At 41.4% G+C, this 13,453-nt stretch overlaps 1 protein-coding gene across 1 annotated transcript in view; it reads left to right on the forward strand.

Moving 5' to 3' along the window:
• The window catches only part of LOC111146215 (coiled-coil domain containing 180), a 61,637-nt gene that overhangs the window by 28,065 nt on the left and 20,119 nt on the right, over positions 1-13,453 (forward strand). Inside the window, exons 19-24 of the mRNA XM_022501659.1 lie at positions 4,057-4,232; positions 5,638-5,818; positions 6,748-6,894; positions 7,555-7,699; positions 7,872-7,988; positions 12,858-12,956. Coding sequence (XP_022357367.1) covers positions 4,057-4,232; positions 5,638-5,818; positions 6,748-6,894; positions 7,555-7,699; positions 7,872-7,988; positions 12,858-12,956 — 865 coding nt within the window. The remainder of the gene's footprint in view (positions 1-4,056; positions 4,233-5,637; positions 5,819-6,747; positions 6,895-7,554; positions 7,700-7,871; positions 7,989-12,857; positions 12,957-13,453) is intronic.

Here is a 13,453-nt window from a genome sequence, read left to right on the forward strand (position 1 = left end):
TATGGTAATTGTCTTTCTCTGCTGGACTTATTTCACTTAGCATAATACCCTCCAGTTTCATCCATGTCGATCTGAATGGTAGGTATTCATCCGTTCTTATGGCTGAGTAATATTCCATTGTATATATGAACCACATCTTCTTTATCCACTCATCTATTGAAGCACATCTTGGCTCCTTCCATAGTTTAGCTATTGTGGACATTGCTGCTATGAACATTGGAATGCATGTGCCCCTTCTTTTCACTGATCTGTATCTTTGGGGTAAATACCCAGTAGTGCAATTGCTGGATATAGGATAGCTCAATTTTTATGTCTCGAGGAACCTCTATACTGTTTTCCAGAGTGGCTGCACCAGCTTGCATTCCCACCAACAGGATAAGAGGGTTCCCCTTTCTCCAAATCCTTGCCAAAATTTATTGTGTCCTATCTTGTTAATTTTGGCCATTCTAACTGGTGTCAGCTCATATCTCAATGTGGTTTTGATTTTAATCTCCCTGATGGCTAGTGATGTAGAACACTTTTTCATGTGCCTGTTAGCCATTTTTATGTCTTCTTTGGAGAAGTGTCTGTTCATGTCTTCTGCCCATTTCTTGACCCAATTATTTGTTTTTTTGGGTGTTGAGTTTGATAAGTTCTTTATAGATCTTGGAGACCAGCTCTTTATCTGATATGTCATTTGCAAATATCTTCTCCCATTCTATCGGTTGAACATTCTTGTACAAGTCTTTTGGCAAACATATGTCTCCATTTCTTTTAGATATATAACTGAGAGTGGAATTGTTGGGGCATAGGGTTATATGCATGTATCTTGAGAGGATACAACCAAAGGATACTACCAAAGAGTTTTCAAAAGTGATTTTATTTTAACAGTTTACAACAGTGTGTAGGAGTTCCATTTGTTCCACATCCTCATCAACACTTGGGAGTGTCAAGAGGTTTTGTTTTAGCCACTCCAGTATACATGAAGTGATGCTTCATTGTGGTTTCAATTTGCATTTTCCTGATGAGTAATGATGTGTACCTTTTCATATACTTGTTGACCATTCGGTTATCTTTTCTGAAATGCCTATTCAAATCTTTTGCCCATTTTTCTCTGGTGGATTGTCAATCTTTTTTTTTTTTTCTTAATTTATGTGAATAAGTTACCTATCCTAGATAAATATGTGGCAAATGCTTATCCCTCTCTGTGCTTGTTTTTTTATTTTTTAACTCTCCTAAAGGCATCTTTTGATGAAAAGAAATTCTTATTTGTAATAAGTTCCTGTTCATCAACTTTTTTCATTAGGGTTAGTGTACTTTCTGTTTTATCTAAGAAATCTTCACTTGCCCCAAGCTCATGAAAGTATCCTCCTATGGTATGTACTACAAATGTTATTGTTTTAAATTTCCACATATAGATGTAAAATCCACCTGGAATTAATTTTATGTACAAGATAGGAGTCAGATTCATTTCTTTCTATATGGATAACTACTTGACCCCAGAAGACTCTCCTTTCCCCACTGCTCTACTGTACTTCCTTTCTGTTTCTCTGTGTGTCTATCCTTGCATCACTGCCTCACCCTGCCTGATTATTGTAGCTTTACACTAAGTCTTATTATCTGGTAGTATAAGTTCTCCAACTTTGGCCTTCTCTTCAACTATCCTTGGCCATTTGCATTTCTACATAGACTTGAGATCAGCTTATCAGTTTCTAGAAAAAGAATCTACTGAGCTTTTTATTTTTATTTATTTTTTTAACGATTTACTCATGGGACACCTGGGTGGCTCAGTCAGTTCAACATCTGCCTTCAGCTCAGGTCGTGATCTCAGGGTCCTGGGATCAAGCCGCGCATCGGACACCCTGTTCAAAGGCAAGTCTGCTTCTCCTTCTCCCTCTGTGATCTTTCTTGTTCTCATTCTCTCTCAAATAAATAAGTAAAAATATTTTGAAAAAAGATCTACTCAATTATTTTAGAACGTGTGTGTGCACACAAGGTGGAGGGGCAGAGGGAGATAATTTTCAAGCAGACTCCCCACTGAGCGTGGAGCCCGACATGGGGCTTGATCTCATGACCCATGAGATCATGACCTGAGCCAAAACCAAGAATCAGACATTTAATCAACTGAGGCACCCTGGTTGCATTGAATCTATAGATAAATGTTACTGAATTAAATCTATAGATATATTTGGGGGAAAACCAACATCTTAACAAAATATCGCCATCTGAACAAAACATAAATTTTGAAAAAGAAGAAGTGATAAGTTGGGAAAAAAATTGCAACTCACATCACAGTCAAAGATTTCATGTTCCCAATATATAAGGAGTGCCAGTATAGAGACTGATAAGAAGAACAGCATCTTCACAATGGAGAAATGGGCAAAAGATATTAATGGACAGTATGTAGAAAAAAAATTAAATAGTCTTAAACACATGCCAGTATGCTCAGTTTCAGTCATACCATGATGAAATTGTCAAATTCAAAAGTTTGGCAATCTATTCCAAGACTGTGGAGAAATGGGAGCTGTTACTACAGAGGGCAGTTCTGGTTGTCTCGCCTTAAAAGCAGTTAAGTTATATCTTCAAGAACCACACATGTGGCCCATGTCAAAGAGGTTACTGCCTATGTTCTCCCCTAGGATTTGGGTGGATTCCTGTCTCACACTGAGGCCTTTGATCCATTTTGAGTTTATCTTTGTGTATGGTGTAAGAGAATGGTCCACTTTCATTCTTCTGTAGGTAGCTGTCCAATTTTCCCAGCCCACTTATTGAAGAGACTTTTTTCCCATTGGATATTTTTTCCTGATTTGTCAAAGATTAGTTGACCATAGAGTTGAAGGTCCATTTTTGGGTTCTCTATTCTGTTCCACTGGTCTATGTGTCTGTTTTGTTCTGATACCATGCTGTCTTAGTGATCACAGCTTTGAAATGTAGCTTGAAGTCAGGCAACGTGATGCCCCCAGCTTTGTTTTTTTTTTTTTTTTTCAACATTCTCTTGGTGATTCAGGATCTTTTCTGGTTCCATACAAGTTTTAGGATTGTTTACTCCAGCTCCTTAAAAAGTGCCAATGGTATTTGTTTTAAGATTTTATTTATTTATTTAACAGAGAGATCACAAGCAGGCAGAGAGGCAGACAGAGAGGGGGAAGCAGGCTCCCTGATGCGGGGCTCAATCCCAGGACCCTGAGACCATGACCTGAAATAAAGGCAGAGGCTTAACCCACTGAGCCACCCAAGCGCCCCCAATGGTATTTTAATAGGGATGGCACTGTATCAGGAAACTTGAGAGTGTTCACTTAAAAATCCAAATTGTGTATAACTATTTTCTAGAAAGGTATTAATTCTCAAGTGTGCAATTTTGTCTAGAAATTTTGAGAAATCTGCATAACGACATTAACCCCACATTTGTGTTTGTCTGTATGCTTGTAAAGCATTAAAGTTTTATTAACCAAATTTTTGGTACTTGATATAAATTAGAAATAGCATTTACAAGCTTTCTGAAAGTACAGTTTGCTTTCGCTTCTGTTGCAAAATTAGTCTCTAAAAACTATAAAGCTAACTAAACTGATGAAAAATATCTCTGGCGTATGGTTTGGGGAAGGAGACTTGCCTCAGAGGTATAACCATTTCATTTCTGTTTCTCATTGTTTGCAAAATTGTACGTGAAAACAGACAAAGGCTGTGTTTTAGTTATTCAGTAGTTACAGTATTTACACACACACATACACACGCACACACACACACACACACGAAGAACCACACATGTATTTTAACCTTTGATTCAACAATTCCAGTTCAGGGAATTTGTCCTGTAGAAGTGCTTCTACACTTGGTTTATGTACAAGGTAATTCGTTGCAGCTTTTTTTTGAAGAATGAATGGTTGGAAACCATCCAGTGTCCTCCAGCAGGAGTCTGGCTGAATTCATGATGCTCCATCCAGACAAAGGAATAGAATACAGTTGGGAAATAAAATAAGGAAGAAATGAAAGGGGGAAGCACTTTCTGGGTCACTAGGGAAAGCTCTCTCCCCGCTCACTGCCGCTGGCAGAGCTGACCCTCACCGGTCTCTCCCTCAGACTTCGAGTTGGCCTTTTTGAGCACCTAGAGAAGTGGTTTGACCAGTGTGTCCTCAAAACTCGGGTCATGGTGGCCACCAAGATCAATGAGCTGGATTCAGAATTGGAGCTGCATCAGCATCTACATGAGCCAAGAGCCAAGTGCATTGAAAAGGACATCCATAACGTCAGGGCAGGTATGGACCCTGCTTGGCAAGGCCTCCCTGCCCCAGACAGCCGGAGTCTGTGCCACGGCAGTTCTGTATTCATTAGGTGCCCCTGTCTGAGGGTTCTACACCCCCAGGCTGGTGGAAAAGGCAGTATTCAGAGCCCACACTTGAGATTAAAATTAAAAAAAATATTTTTTTACAGTTCTTTTAAATAGAATGAAGAGTATTGTCCTGTTTTAGCTGTGTGAATACCAGATCTGCTCCACACCTATCTGATACACACTTGCATAGCACATGCTCTAGAGGCAAGCTGTAGCTCAAGAATCATAGCTACCAGACTCTGGCTGTGTGACTCTGGACATGTTACCTGACCTCTCTGATCCCTCCCTTACTTGTAGAAGGGGATATTGTTGATGGTAATTAACTCTCCCTGAAAGGGTAGAGTGAGGAATCGTGAGCAAGTGGGACCCATTAATTTCAGCTTATAATTTATAATTTGAGAAGAGGTGCCATTTCTCTCCTAGGCAGAGGGCTCCTAGAGGGTGGCATACTTTTAGTTGGATCTTCAGGGACCCTGTTGGGTTTTCACTTGTGTCACACTTCAGACTTTTTCATAAACGCTTTGAGTTCCCAGAGTGACCCCCCACGTGGTCCCAACCAAACTCCTCCTGCCTAGAACAGTGACAGAATTGTGGAATCAGACAGCCTGGCCTGGAATCCCAGTGCTTGTGGCCCAGGAAGCCCTGCTTGGCTTTGGAACCTCATTGTGTTCATCCGGAAAATGTGTGCATTAAATATAAGTATAAATTGAGATTCTCCATGAAGGCTGATTTCCTGCGTCTTCCCTGGATCCCTGCCCCAGTGCACAATGGGGAGATTGAGGTCAGAGGAACAAGGTCCCAGAGTCCCCACACTCATTTTTGGTAGAGCTGGGATGACAGCACTTTCCCCTGCAGGCCGCAGGGCAGAGAGGGTGGGCTGACCTAGGGCTATCCGCCAGCTCTAAAGGCCTCTGATAGAGCCCTTGAAGCCAAATTCCAGTTCCGTTTACTCTGCCCTAGAAATCTTTTGGAGTTTGAGCTCCCTGGAAAGAGCAGCCACTGATAGAAAGGAACAAAATCCAGCTGCTCTGCCCAGACTTGTGCTGGTTGTTTTCTCCACACTCTTCTCACCACATTCCCACCCTTCCTGACACCCTCCACCCCACCCGCCTGCTCCTGGATCTCTTCACACACAGGGACTCCCCTGCTCACAGCCTGGTCAGCCTCCTTTCCAGTGAGAGACCCTGGGGCAGTCTCAGATCGGCCCCCCTCAGATCGGTACCCGTTCCCCAGCCAAGCCCTGGCAGGGGCAGCTGTCACCATCCAGGAAAGAAATGTCGTGAGGTGACTTGAGATCCCAGAGGGCCTCACTCTGCCTCGTCCTTTTTCAGCTGAGCTCTTGCTTCACCAAGAGCGGCTGGACAGCCACTGTGTTGGGGTGACAGAGACGCTAAGGAAGGAGAAGATGATGTTCTGCCAGTTCCAAGAAGAGCAAAACATAAAGAGCAAAAACTTCCGCCGCAAGATTTACAACATGGAACACATCTTCTTGAATGCCACAAAGAGCCAGAGGTGAGGGCCATGGAATCCCAGACATGATATGCCAGCCTTTGGCTGCTCTCAAAGGAGTGGTCCCTTCCTGGTGGACACGAGTCAGTTTTCCAGGCCCCACAGCAACCTTCCCTTTTCAGTTCACCTCTTCACAGGTGTCAGGGGCTAACTGAGTGACTCCTCTGGCGGGGAGATGGGCACTGGGTGCTGGGTGAGCAGCCAGGGAGAGAAAAGGGCACCTGTGGTCAGGAGGCAGGGATGTTACTAAGCTGCCCCAAAATGTCCATGCAGGGAAAGGCCACTTCCACCCAGGGGAATCAGAAAGAGCTTCCTGCAGGAGGACCCCCCTGTCCTGGGATGGAGGAAGGTAAAGAGGAGACAGAATTTTCCCCCTCAGAAAGGAGCACTGGCCCAGCTTGAGGTGGGAATGTGCTCATGGCAGAGCAAGGGGTTCCAAGGAGGCCATTCAGGGCTTTGAGATGGAGGCTCCTGAGTGCTCAGGGAGGCCTCCATCAGGTAACAGGTGAGGAGCCCTCCCTGGTGTCAGGTACACAGGAGGCTGCTGAGGGTGGACTTCAGGTAAAGAGGAAAGTTGCATGGTGCTCCTTCAGGAGAGCATCAACCACAGGAAGCACATTGCTGGGGGAGAGAGAGAGAGAGAGCGCTGCAGGGAGGCTGAAGATCCTGTGGGACCTGGGGATTCCTTCAGTAATTTGGCAGCGAGGGCCAGAGAGAAGCAAGAGATGGCCTCTGAGACAGCACACTGAGAGTTCCACGCTGTGTCCTGTACACACTGGCATTTTGAACTTCCTTTTAGCTACTTTTCCTACCCAGAGGAACATGGCCGTGGTTCTGGTGGCCCCACAGCTGGGCACAGCAGTGGAGCTCAAGCAGCCCCCAGGCTGCCCTTCCACACCCGGGTCACCACCCTGCCCTCCTGTGTCCGCCAGGCTGGTTAGTCTCAGCAGCACGCTGCACCGGGAGCTGCTCAGCTATGTCGACGTCATCCAGGTGTCCCTGCGCAGCTTCCGCCAGTACCTGGAGGAGAGCCTGGGCAAGCTTCGCCTCACCAACATTGAGTTCATCAAGCACTGCAGGTGGGAGCCTGCATCCAGGGCCTCTGCGGGCCCTGGGCTTCCCCTGTCAAGAATTGGTCTTGTTTCCCCTTACTTTTTTATTGTGACAAAATATATCACATCAAACTGTCCATTATAACCATTTTTCAGGTGGACCATTAGTTCTGTGACACTAAGTTCATTCACATTGTTGTCCAACCATCCCCACCATCCAGTTCCAGAATTTTTCATCTTCATAAACTGAAACTCTGAATCCGTTGAACGCTAACTTTCATTTTCCTCCCTCAGCCCCTGACAGCCATAATTCTGTTTTTTTGTCTCTGTGAATTTGACTACTGTAGGTGTCTCATGTAAGTGAAATCATAGAATATTCGTCCTTTTGTGTATCTGGCTTATTTCACTGAACATAGGGTCTTCAAGACTCATCACGTGGCATGTGTCAGAATGTCACTCCTCCTCAAGGCTGAATATGTCTCCATTGTGTGTATACACCACACGTCGTTTCTCTGTTCCTCCCTTGAAGGACATTTGGGTCATTTCACTGCTTCTGTCTTTGAACCCCCTGTATCTATTTTTTCTGTGAGCTTATACTTTCTAAAGCTTCATCAACCACAGGTTTGGGGATGGGAGGGAAGTTTGAGGTCTGATCAGTGGCTTGTATTTCTCTCAAACCACTTTCAGATTGTTTTCTGAGGGAGGCAACTTTTCTTCTGAAGAAATCAATTCGCTGTGTCATCGACTGGAGAAGGAAGCTTCTAGAATAGAGTTTGTTGAAAGTTTAATCATGATCAACATGGAGAAGATGGAGAGCGAATACCTGGACCAGGTGGGGGAGCCCTGCCCCTGACCTCCAGCCAGGCTCCCAGGACACCCTTGCTCATTGCCTGACGGGTCCGTCAAGCCCCCTTTCCAAAAAATTGTGCCTGTCCCACTCTGCTCCCGAAATCTGTAAGTTCCAAATTAAACCCACCTCCTTTACTTTTTATATATCTTTACAGGCCAATGATGTCATCAACAAGTTTGAAAGCAAATTCCATAACCTGTCTGTGGACCTTATTTTCATAGAGAAAATCCAGCGGTTGCTAACAAATCTGCAAGTAAACATCAAGTGTGAGGTAGGACAGATTCATTCTTCACCTGCATGCTAGACACTGTCCCAAGTGCTGGGGATACGACTATGGGCTCTGCCCCATGGGACTTGAACTCTACCCAGGGAGATAGATATTAAATCATAATAACCTCTAGGATTCATTGAGTTATTATGCACTATACATCTTGCTAACCGACTTATTTTGATCAGCTATATTAGTCCTCCCAAGAACAGTGTGAAGCAAGTCCTGTTTCCCCCCCTACTTTAGAGACAAAGAAACTGAGACAGAGAGTAATAGGTGACCTAGACAAGAACACAGAGCTCTTGAATGTGAAATCAAAATGTGAACTGAGGTCAGTGATCTTAAATAAACAACCTAACTGTACACCTCAAGGAACTGGAAAAAAAATTAAACCCAAAGTTAGCAGAATGGAGGAAATCACAAAGATCAGGTAACAAATAAATGAAATAGAGACCAGAAAAGCAATAGAAAGGATCAATGAAACTAGAGATGGTTTTTCAAAGGTAAACAAAATCAAATAACCTTTAGCTAGACTAAGAAAAAAGAGATAAGACCAGGATAAAATCAGAAATGAAAGAGAAGATAGTACAATGGATACTGCAGAAATACAAGAATCTTAAGACTATTATGACCAATTATATGCCAACAAATTGCATATCCTAGAAGAAACGGAAAAAGTTCTAGAAACATACCTACCAAGACTGAATCATACACAAATGGGAAATCTGAAGAGACCAAGAATGAGTAAGGGGATTGAATCAGTAATCAAGAACCTCCCAACAAAGAAAACTCAGGATCTTATGGTTTCATGGGTGAATTCTACCAAACATTTAAAGAAAACTTGACACCAATTCTTCTCAAACTCTTCCAAAAAATAGAATAGGAGGGAATACTTCCAAATTAATTTTACAAAGCCAACATTACCCTGATACCAAAGACAGATAAGAACACGGTAAGAAAATGACAGACCGATATCCCTGATGGATATAGATGCAAAAATCCTCAACAAAATATTGGCACACCAAATTCAACAGCACATTAAAAGGATCATACACTATGGGGGCACCTGGGTGGCTCAGTGGGTTGGGCCTCTGCCTTCGATTCAGGTCGTGATCTCAGGGTCATGGGATCAAGCCCTGCATCGGGCTCTCTGCTCAGTGGGGAGCCTCCTTCTCCCTCTCTGCCTGCCTCTATGCCTGCTTGTGATCTCTGTCTGTCAAATAAATAAATAAAATCTTTTTAAAAATCTTTTTAAAAAAAGGATCATACACTATGATCACGTGTCACTTATCTCTGGGATGCAAGGATGGTTCCATATACAAATTAATCAGTGTGATACCATATTGGTAGAATAAAAGATAAAAATCATTTAATCATCACAATGGATGCAGAAAAAGCACTTGACAATGTACAACATCTTTTCTTGATAAATATGTTAAACAAATGAAGTAAAGGAGGAAAATACCTAAGTATAATAAAGGCCATATGTGAGAAGCCCACAAGTAATATCATACTCAACAATGAATAGTTGGAAGTGTTTCCTCTAAGATCAGGAACAAGACAAGGACACACCCTCTCACCACACCTATTCAACATAGTACTGGAAGTCCTAGCCGGAGTGATCAGGCAAGAGGAAGAAGTAAAAGGCATCCAAAAAGAAACAGAAGAAGTAAGATCATCTCTGTTTGCAGAACATATGATCTTATATATAGAAGAGCCATCAAAAAATTGTTAGAATTGATCAACAAATTCAGTAAAGTTGTAGGATACAAAGTCATTATCAAGAAATCAGTTGCATTTGTATATACTAACAGTAAAACATCTAAAAAAATGAAGAAAAACAATCTCATTCACATTAGCATCAAAAACAATAAAACACTTAGGAATAAATTTAACAAAGAGGATGAAAGATCTACACACTGAAAACTGTAAGAATTAGGTGAAAGAAATCAAAGAAGATACAAATTGAAAGATACCCCATGTTCATAGATCAGAAGAATTAATACTGTTAAAATGTCCATACTCCTCAAGCTTATCTATAGATTTAGTGCCACGCCTATCAAAATCCAATTGAAATTTTTCATGGGAATAGGAAAATCCATCCTAAAAATTCTGTGGAACCACAATAGATTATAAATAGCCAAGCAATCCTGAGAAAGAAGTGCAAAGCCTCACAATTCCTTATTTCAAACTATACTACGAAGTTATAATAACCAAAATAGTATGGTACTGGCATAAAAATGGACATATAAATCAATGGAACAAAATCTGAAGTTCAGAAGAAATAAACTGTCACATATAGAGTCAAGAAGTATTGAGTATTGACAAGAAAGTGAAGAATACTCAATGGGGGAAAGGATAGTCTTTTCAATAAATGGTGTTGGGAAAACTGCATAACCACATGCAAAAGAATGAATTTGAAATCCTATCTTACACCACACACAAAAATTAACCCAACATGGATTAAAGGCCTAAATGTAAGACACGAAGCCATAAAACTGTGGGAAGAAAACATAGGGAAAAACTCTTTGACATTAGTCTTGGCAATGATTTTGTGGATGTGACACCAAAAGCGCAAGCAACAAAAGCAAAAATTAACAAGTGGGACTGCATCACATTGACTAGCTTCTGCACAGCAAAAGAAACAACAAAATGAAAAGATAACTTACGGAATAGGAGAAAATATTTGCAAATAATATATCTGATAAGAAGTTAACATCCAAAATATGTAAAGAACTCCTATAACTCCATAGCAAAAGAAGTAAACAATATGATTTAAATTTAGTAATAAATTAAAATAATATAATAAATAATAAATAAATAATATAATAATAAAATAAATAATAAATTAGATTTCCTTTGCCCAAAGGAACTGAATAGACATTTTCCAATAGAAGACATACAAATGGCCAACGGGTGGATGAAAAAGTGCTCAACATCACCCATCATCAGGGAAAGACAAATCACAATGACAATGGGGTATCACCTTACACTTGTTAAAATGGCTGTCATCAAAAAGATAAGAGATAGTAACTGACGGCAAGGGTGTAGAGAAAAAAGAATCCTTGTGCACTGTTTGGGGGAATGCAAACTGGTGCAGCCACTGTGGAAAACTGTATGGAACCACCATATGGTCCAGCAGTCCCATTTTTGGTTATATAGCCAAAGGAAATGAAAATATGGTCTTGTAGCTATATCTGCACTCCCATGCTCATTGCAGCATTTTTCACAATGTGAATGTGAACAATGTGGCAGAGTGTCTGTCAACAGACGAATGGGTAAAGAAGAGGTATCTGTACAATGGAACATTATTTGACCATGAAAAGGAAGGAAATCCTACCATTTGTGACAACACATATGGTCCTTGAGGGCATTAATCATAGTGAATAAGTCAGAGAGAGATGAATACTGTATGATCTCACTTACATGTGGAATCTACAAAAGCCAGACTTAGAGATAACCAAGGATAGAATGGTGGTTACCAGGGACTGAGGGGTAAGGGAAATGCAGAGATGAGGGTCAGTGGGTAAAAACTTTCAGTTATAAGACAAATAGGTTCTGGGACTCTAATGTGAAGCATGATATTATAGTTACAAATACTGTGTTGTATACTTGAAAGTAGCTAAGAGAGTAGATCTTAAATGTTTTCATCCCAAAAAGGAAATGGTAATTATTTGATGTGGTGGAGGTATCAGTTAATGTTATGGTGATAATTATTTTGTGATATATAAGTGTATCAAATCAACACGTTGTAAACCTTAAACTTACATAATGTTATGCATCAATAATATCTCAATAAAGCCAGGAGTGACTTTGACTTATTTTTAAGCTTTTTTCTATATATGGAAAGAGGGACGCCTGAGTAGCTCAGTTGGTTAAGCGGCTACCTTCAGCTCAGGTCATGATCCCAGTGTCCTGGGATCGAGTCCCACATCAGGCTCCTTGCTCAGCAGAAAGCTTGCTTCTCCCTCTGCCTCTGCCTGCCACTCTGTCTGCCTGTGCTCACTCTCTCTAACAAAAAAAAAAAAAAATGTTATATATGGAAAGATTTCTCATATATATGTGTGTGTGTGTGTGTGTGTGTGTGTGTGTGTACACACACACATAAAGAACAAAACTGGCCTCATGCTATTTATACAATTTTTTAAAGTGTATCATCTTTAAAGATTCTTTCAAAAACACTACTGTGATGGTTTCCCTCTCCTGAATTTGTTGCCATTTTTACCTAGCCATTCCTTTTTGGAGGAACATTTTGGTGGATTTCACTTATTATACCAATGGTATTATGAACACCCTTGCACAGGAAACTCTGATTATGTCTATGGGTATCTCGCAGAGCTGGATCACGGGGGCAGAGCACGAATGTTTTAAGGCTCCTCATGTTTTCTAGGTGGCTTATACAGACAACCCTCCCCAGTGGGACAATGCCCTTAACCACTACTGTGGGTTGACGATTTTATTTTATTTATTTATGTATTTATTTATTTATTTATATTTATTTGTGAGAGAGAGAGCGTGAATGGTGCAGAGAATCAGAGGGAGAGAGAGAAGCAAACTCCCCAATGAGCAGGGAGCCCGATGCAGGGCTCAATCCCAGGACGCTGGGGTCACAACCTGAGCCAAAGGCAGACGCCCAACTGACTGAGCCACCCAGGCGCCCTGTTGATTTTATTTTTAAACCTTATCTGTTTGAGAATAAAAAGCAAGCAAAAAAAAAAAAGTTTTTACATTTGCATTGATCTAGCTTCTGATAACATTTTGTATTCTCCCCCATTTCGTTTTTCCAATATTGAATTCATCTCCCAGATAATATATTTTCCTGGTCAAAATAAGTATTCTAGAAACAAATCATGGAACCTCTGGTTTTTCTAGGTTGCAAAATCCAATTTGCAAACAGATGGATTAAATTCTTCTCTGGAACAGCTCCAAAGGAAAGTAGAAATGTGTCGAAACTCAAAGGGAGATAAAAAAGTAAGTATTCAGTATTTGCTAAGCTATGAATAGTAAAGATGCATTACACCAGAATTATAAACTAGAAGTAAACTTATATCTGTCATCAAAATTCCTCTGACTCCAGAGGGGCCTCCTAGCCTTCCTACTCAACTCCTGCTTTAGTCAATGGAATTAAGGACGAAGAGAAAACACAGCTACCTCCCTCAGCCCCCAGACCCTCCCAAACAGGCTTCTAGAGTCCAGAGAGTTGGGGGCTTAGGTCTGACCTCACTCCCCCTCCGATGTCACCAGGCATCCCTCCCTGTAACTGGAACTCAGCCCTCAATGAAAGATAGAAGCAGGACTCTGGCCTCTGAACAACCACTTTTGTTGTTGTTGTTGTTTTCATTTGCTTGGTTTTTTGATCATGGCACACACACTGGCGACTTCTGTTTTCTATGTATAAACTGAAGAGTCCAAACGAGAGCGATACGGATCAGCATAGCAGGTCTCTCTGCACGTTTCTGTTGTTTCCT

The sequence above is a fragment of the Enhydra lutris genome, unplaced genomic scaffold (genome assembly GCF_002288905.1).
Source record: "Enhydra lutris kenyoni isolate GAN:26980312 unplaced genomic scaffold, ASM228890v2 scaffoldscaffold13, whole genome shotgun sequence".
Taxonomy (NCBI): Eukaryota; Metazoa; Chordata; class Mammalia; order Carnivora; family Mustelidae; genus Enhydra; species Enhydra lutris.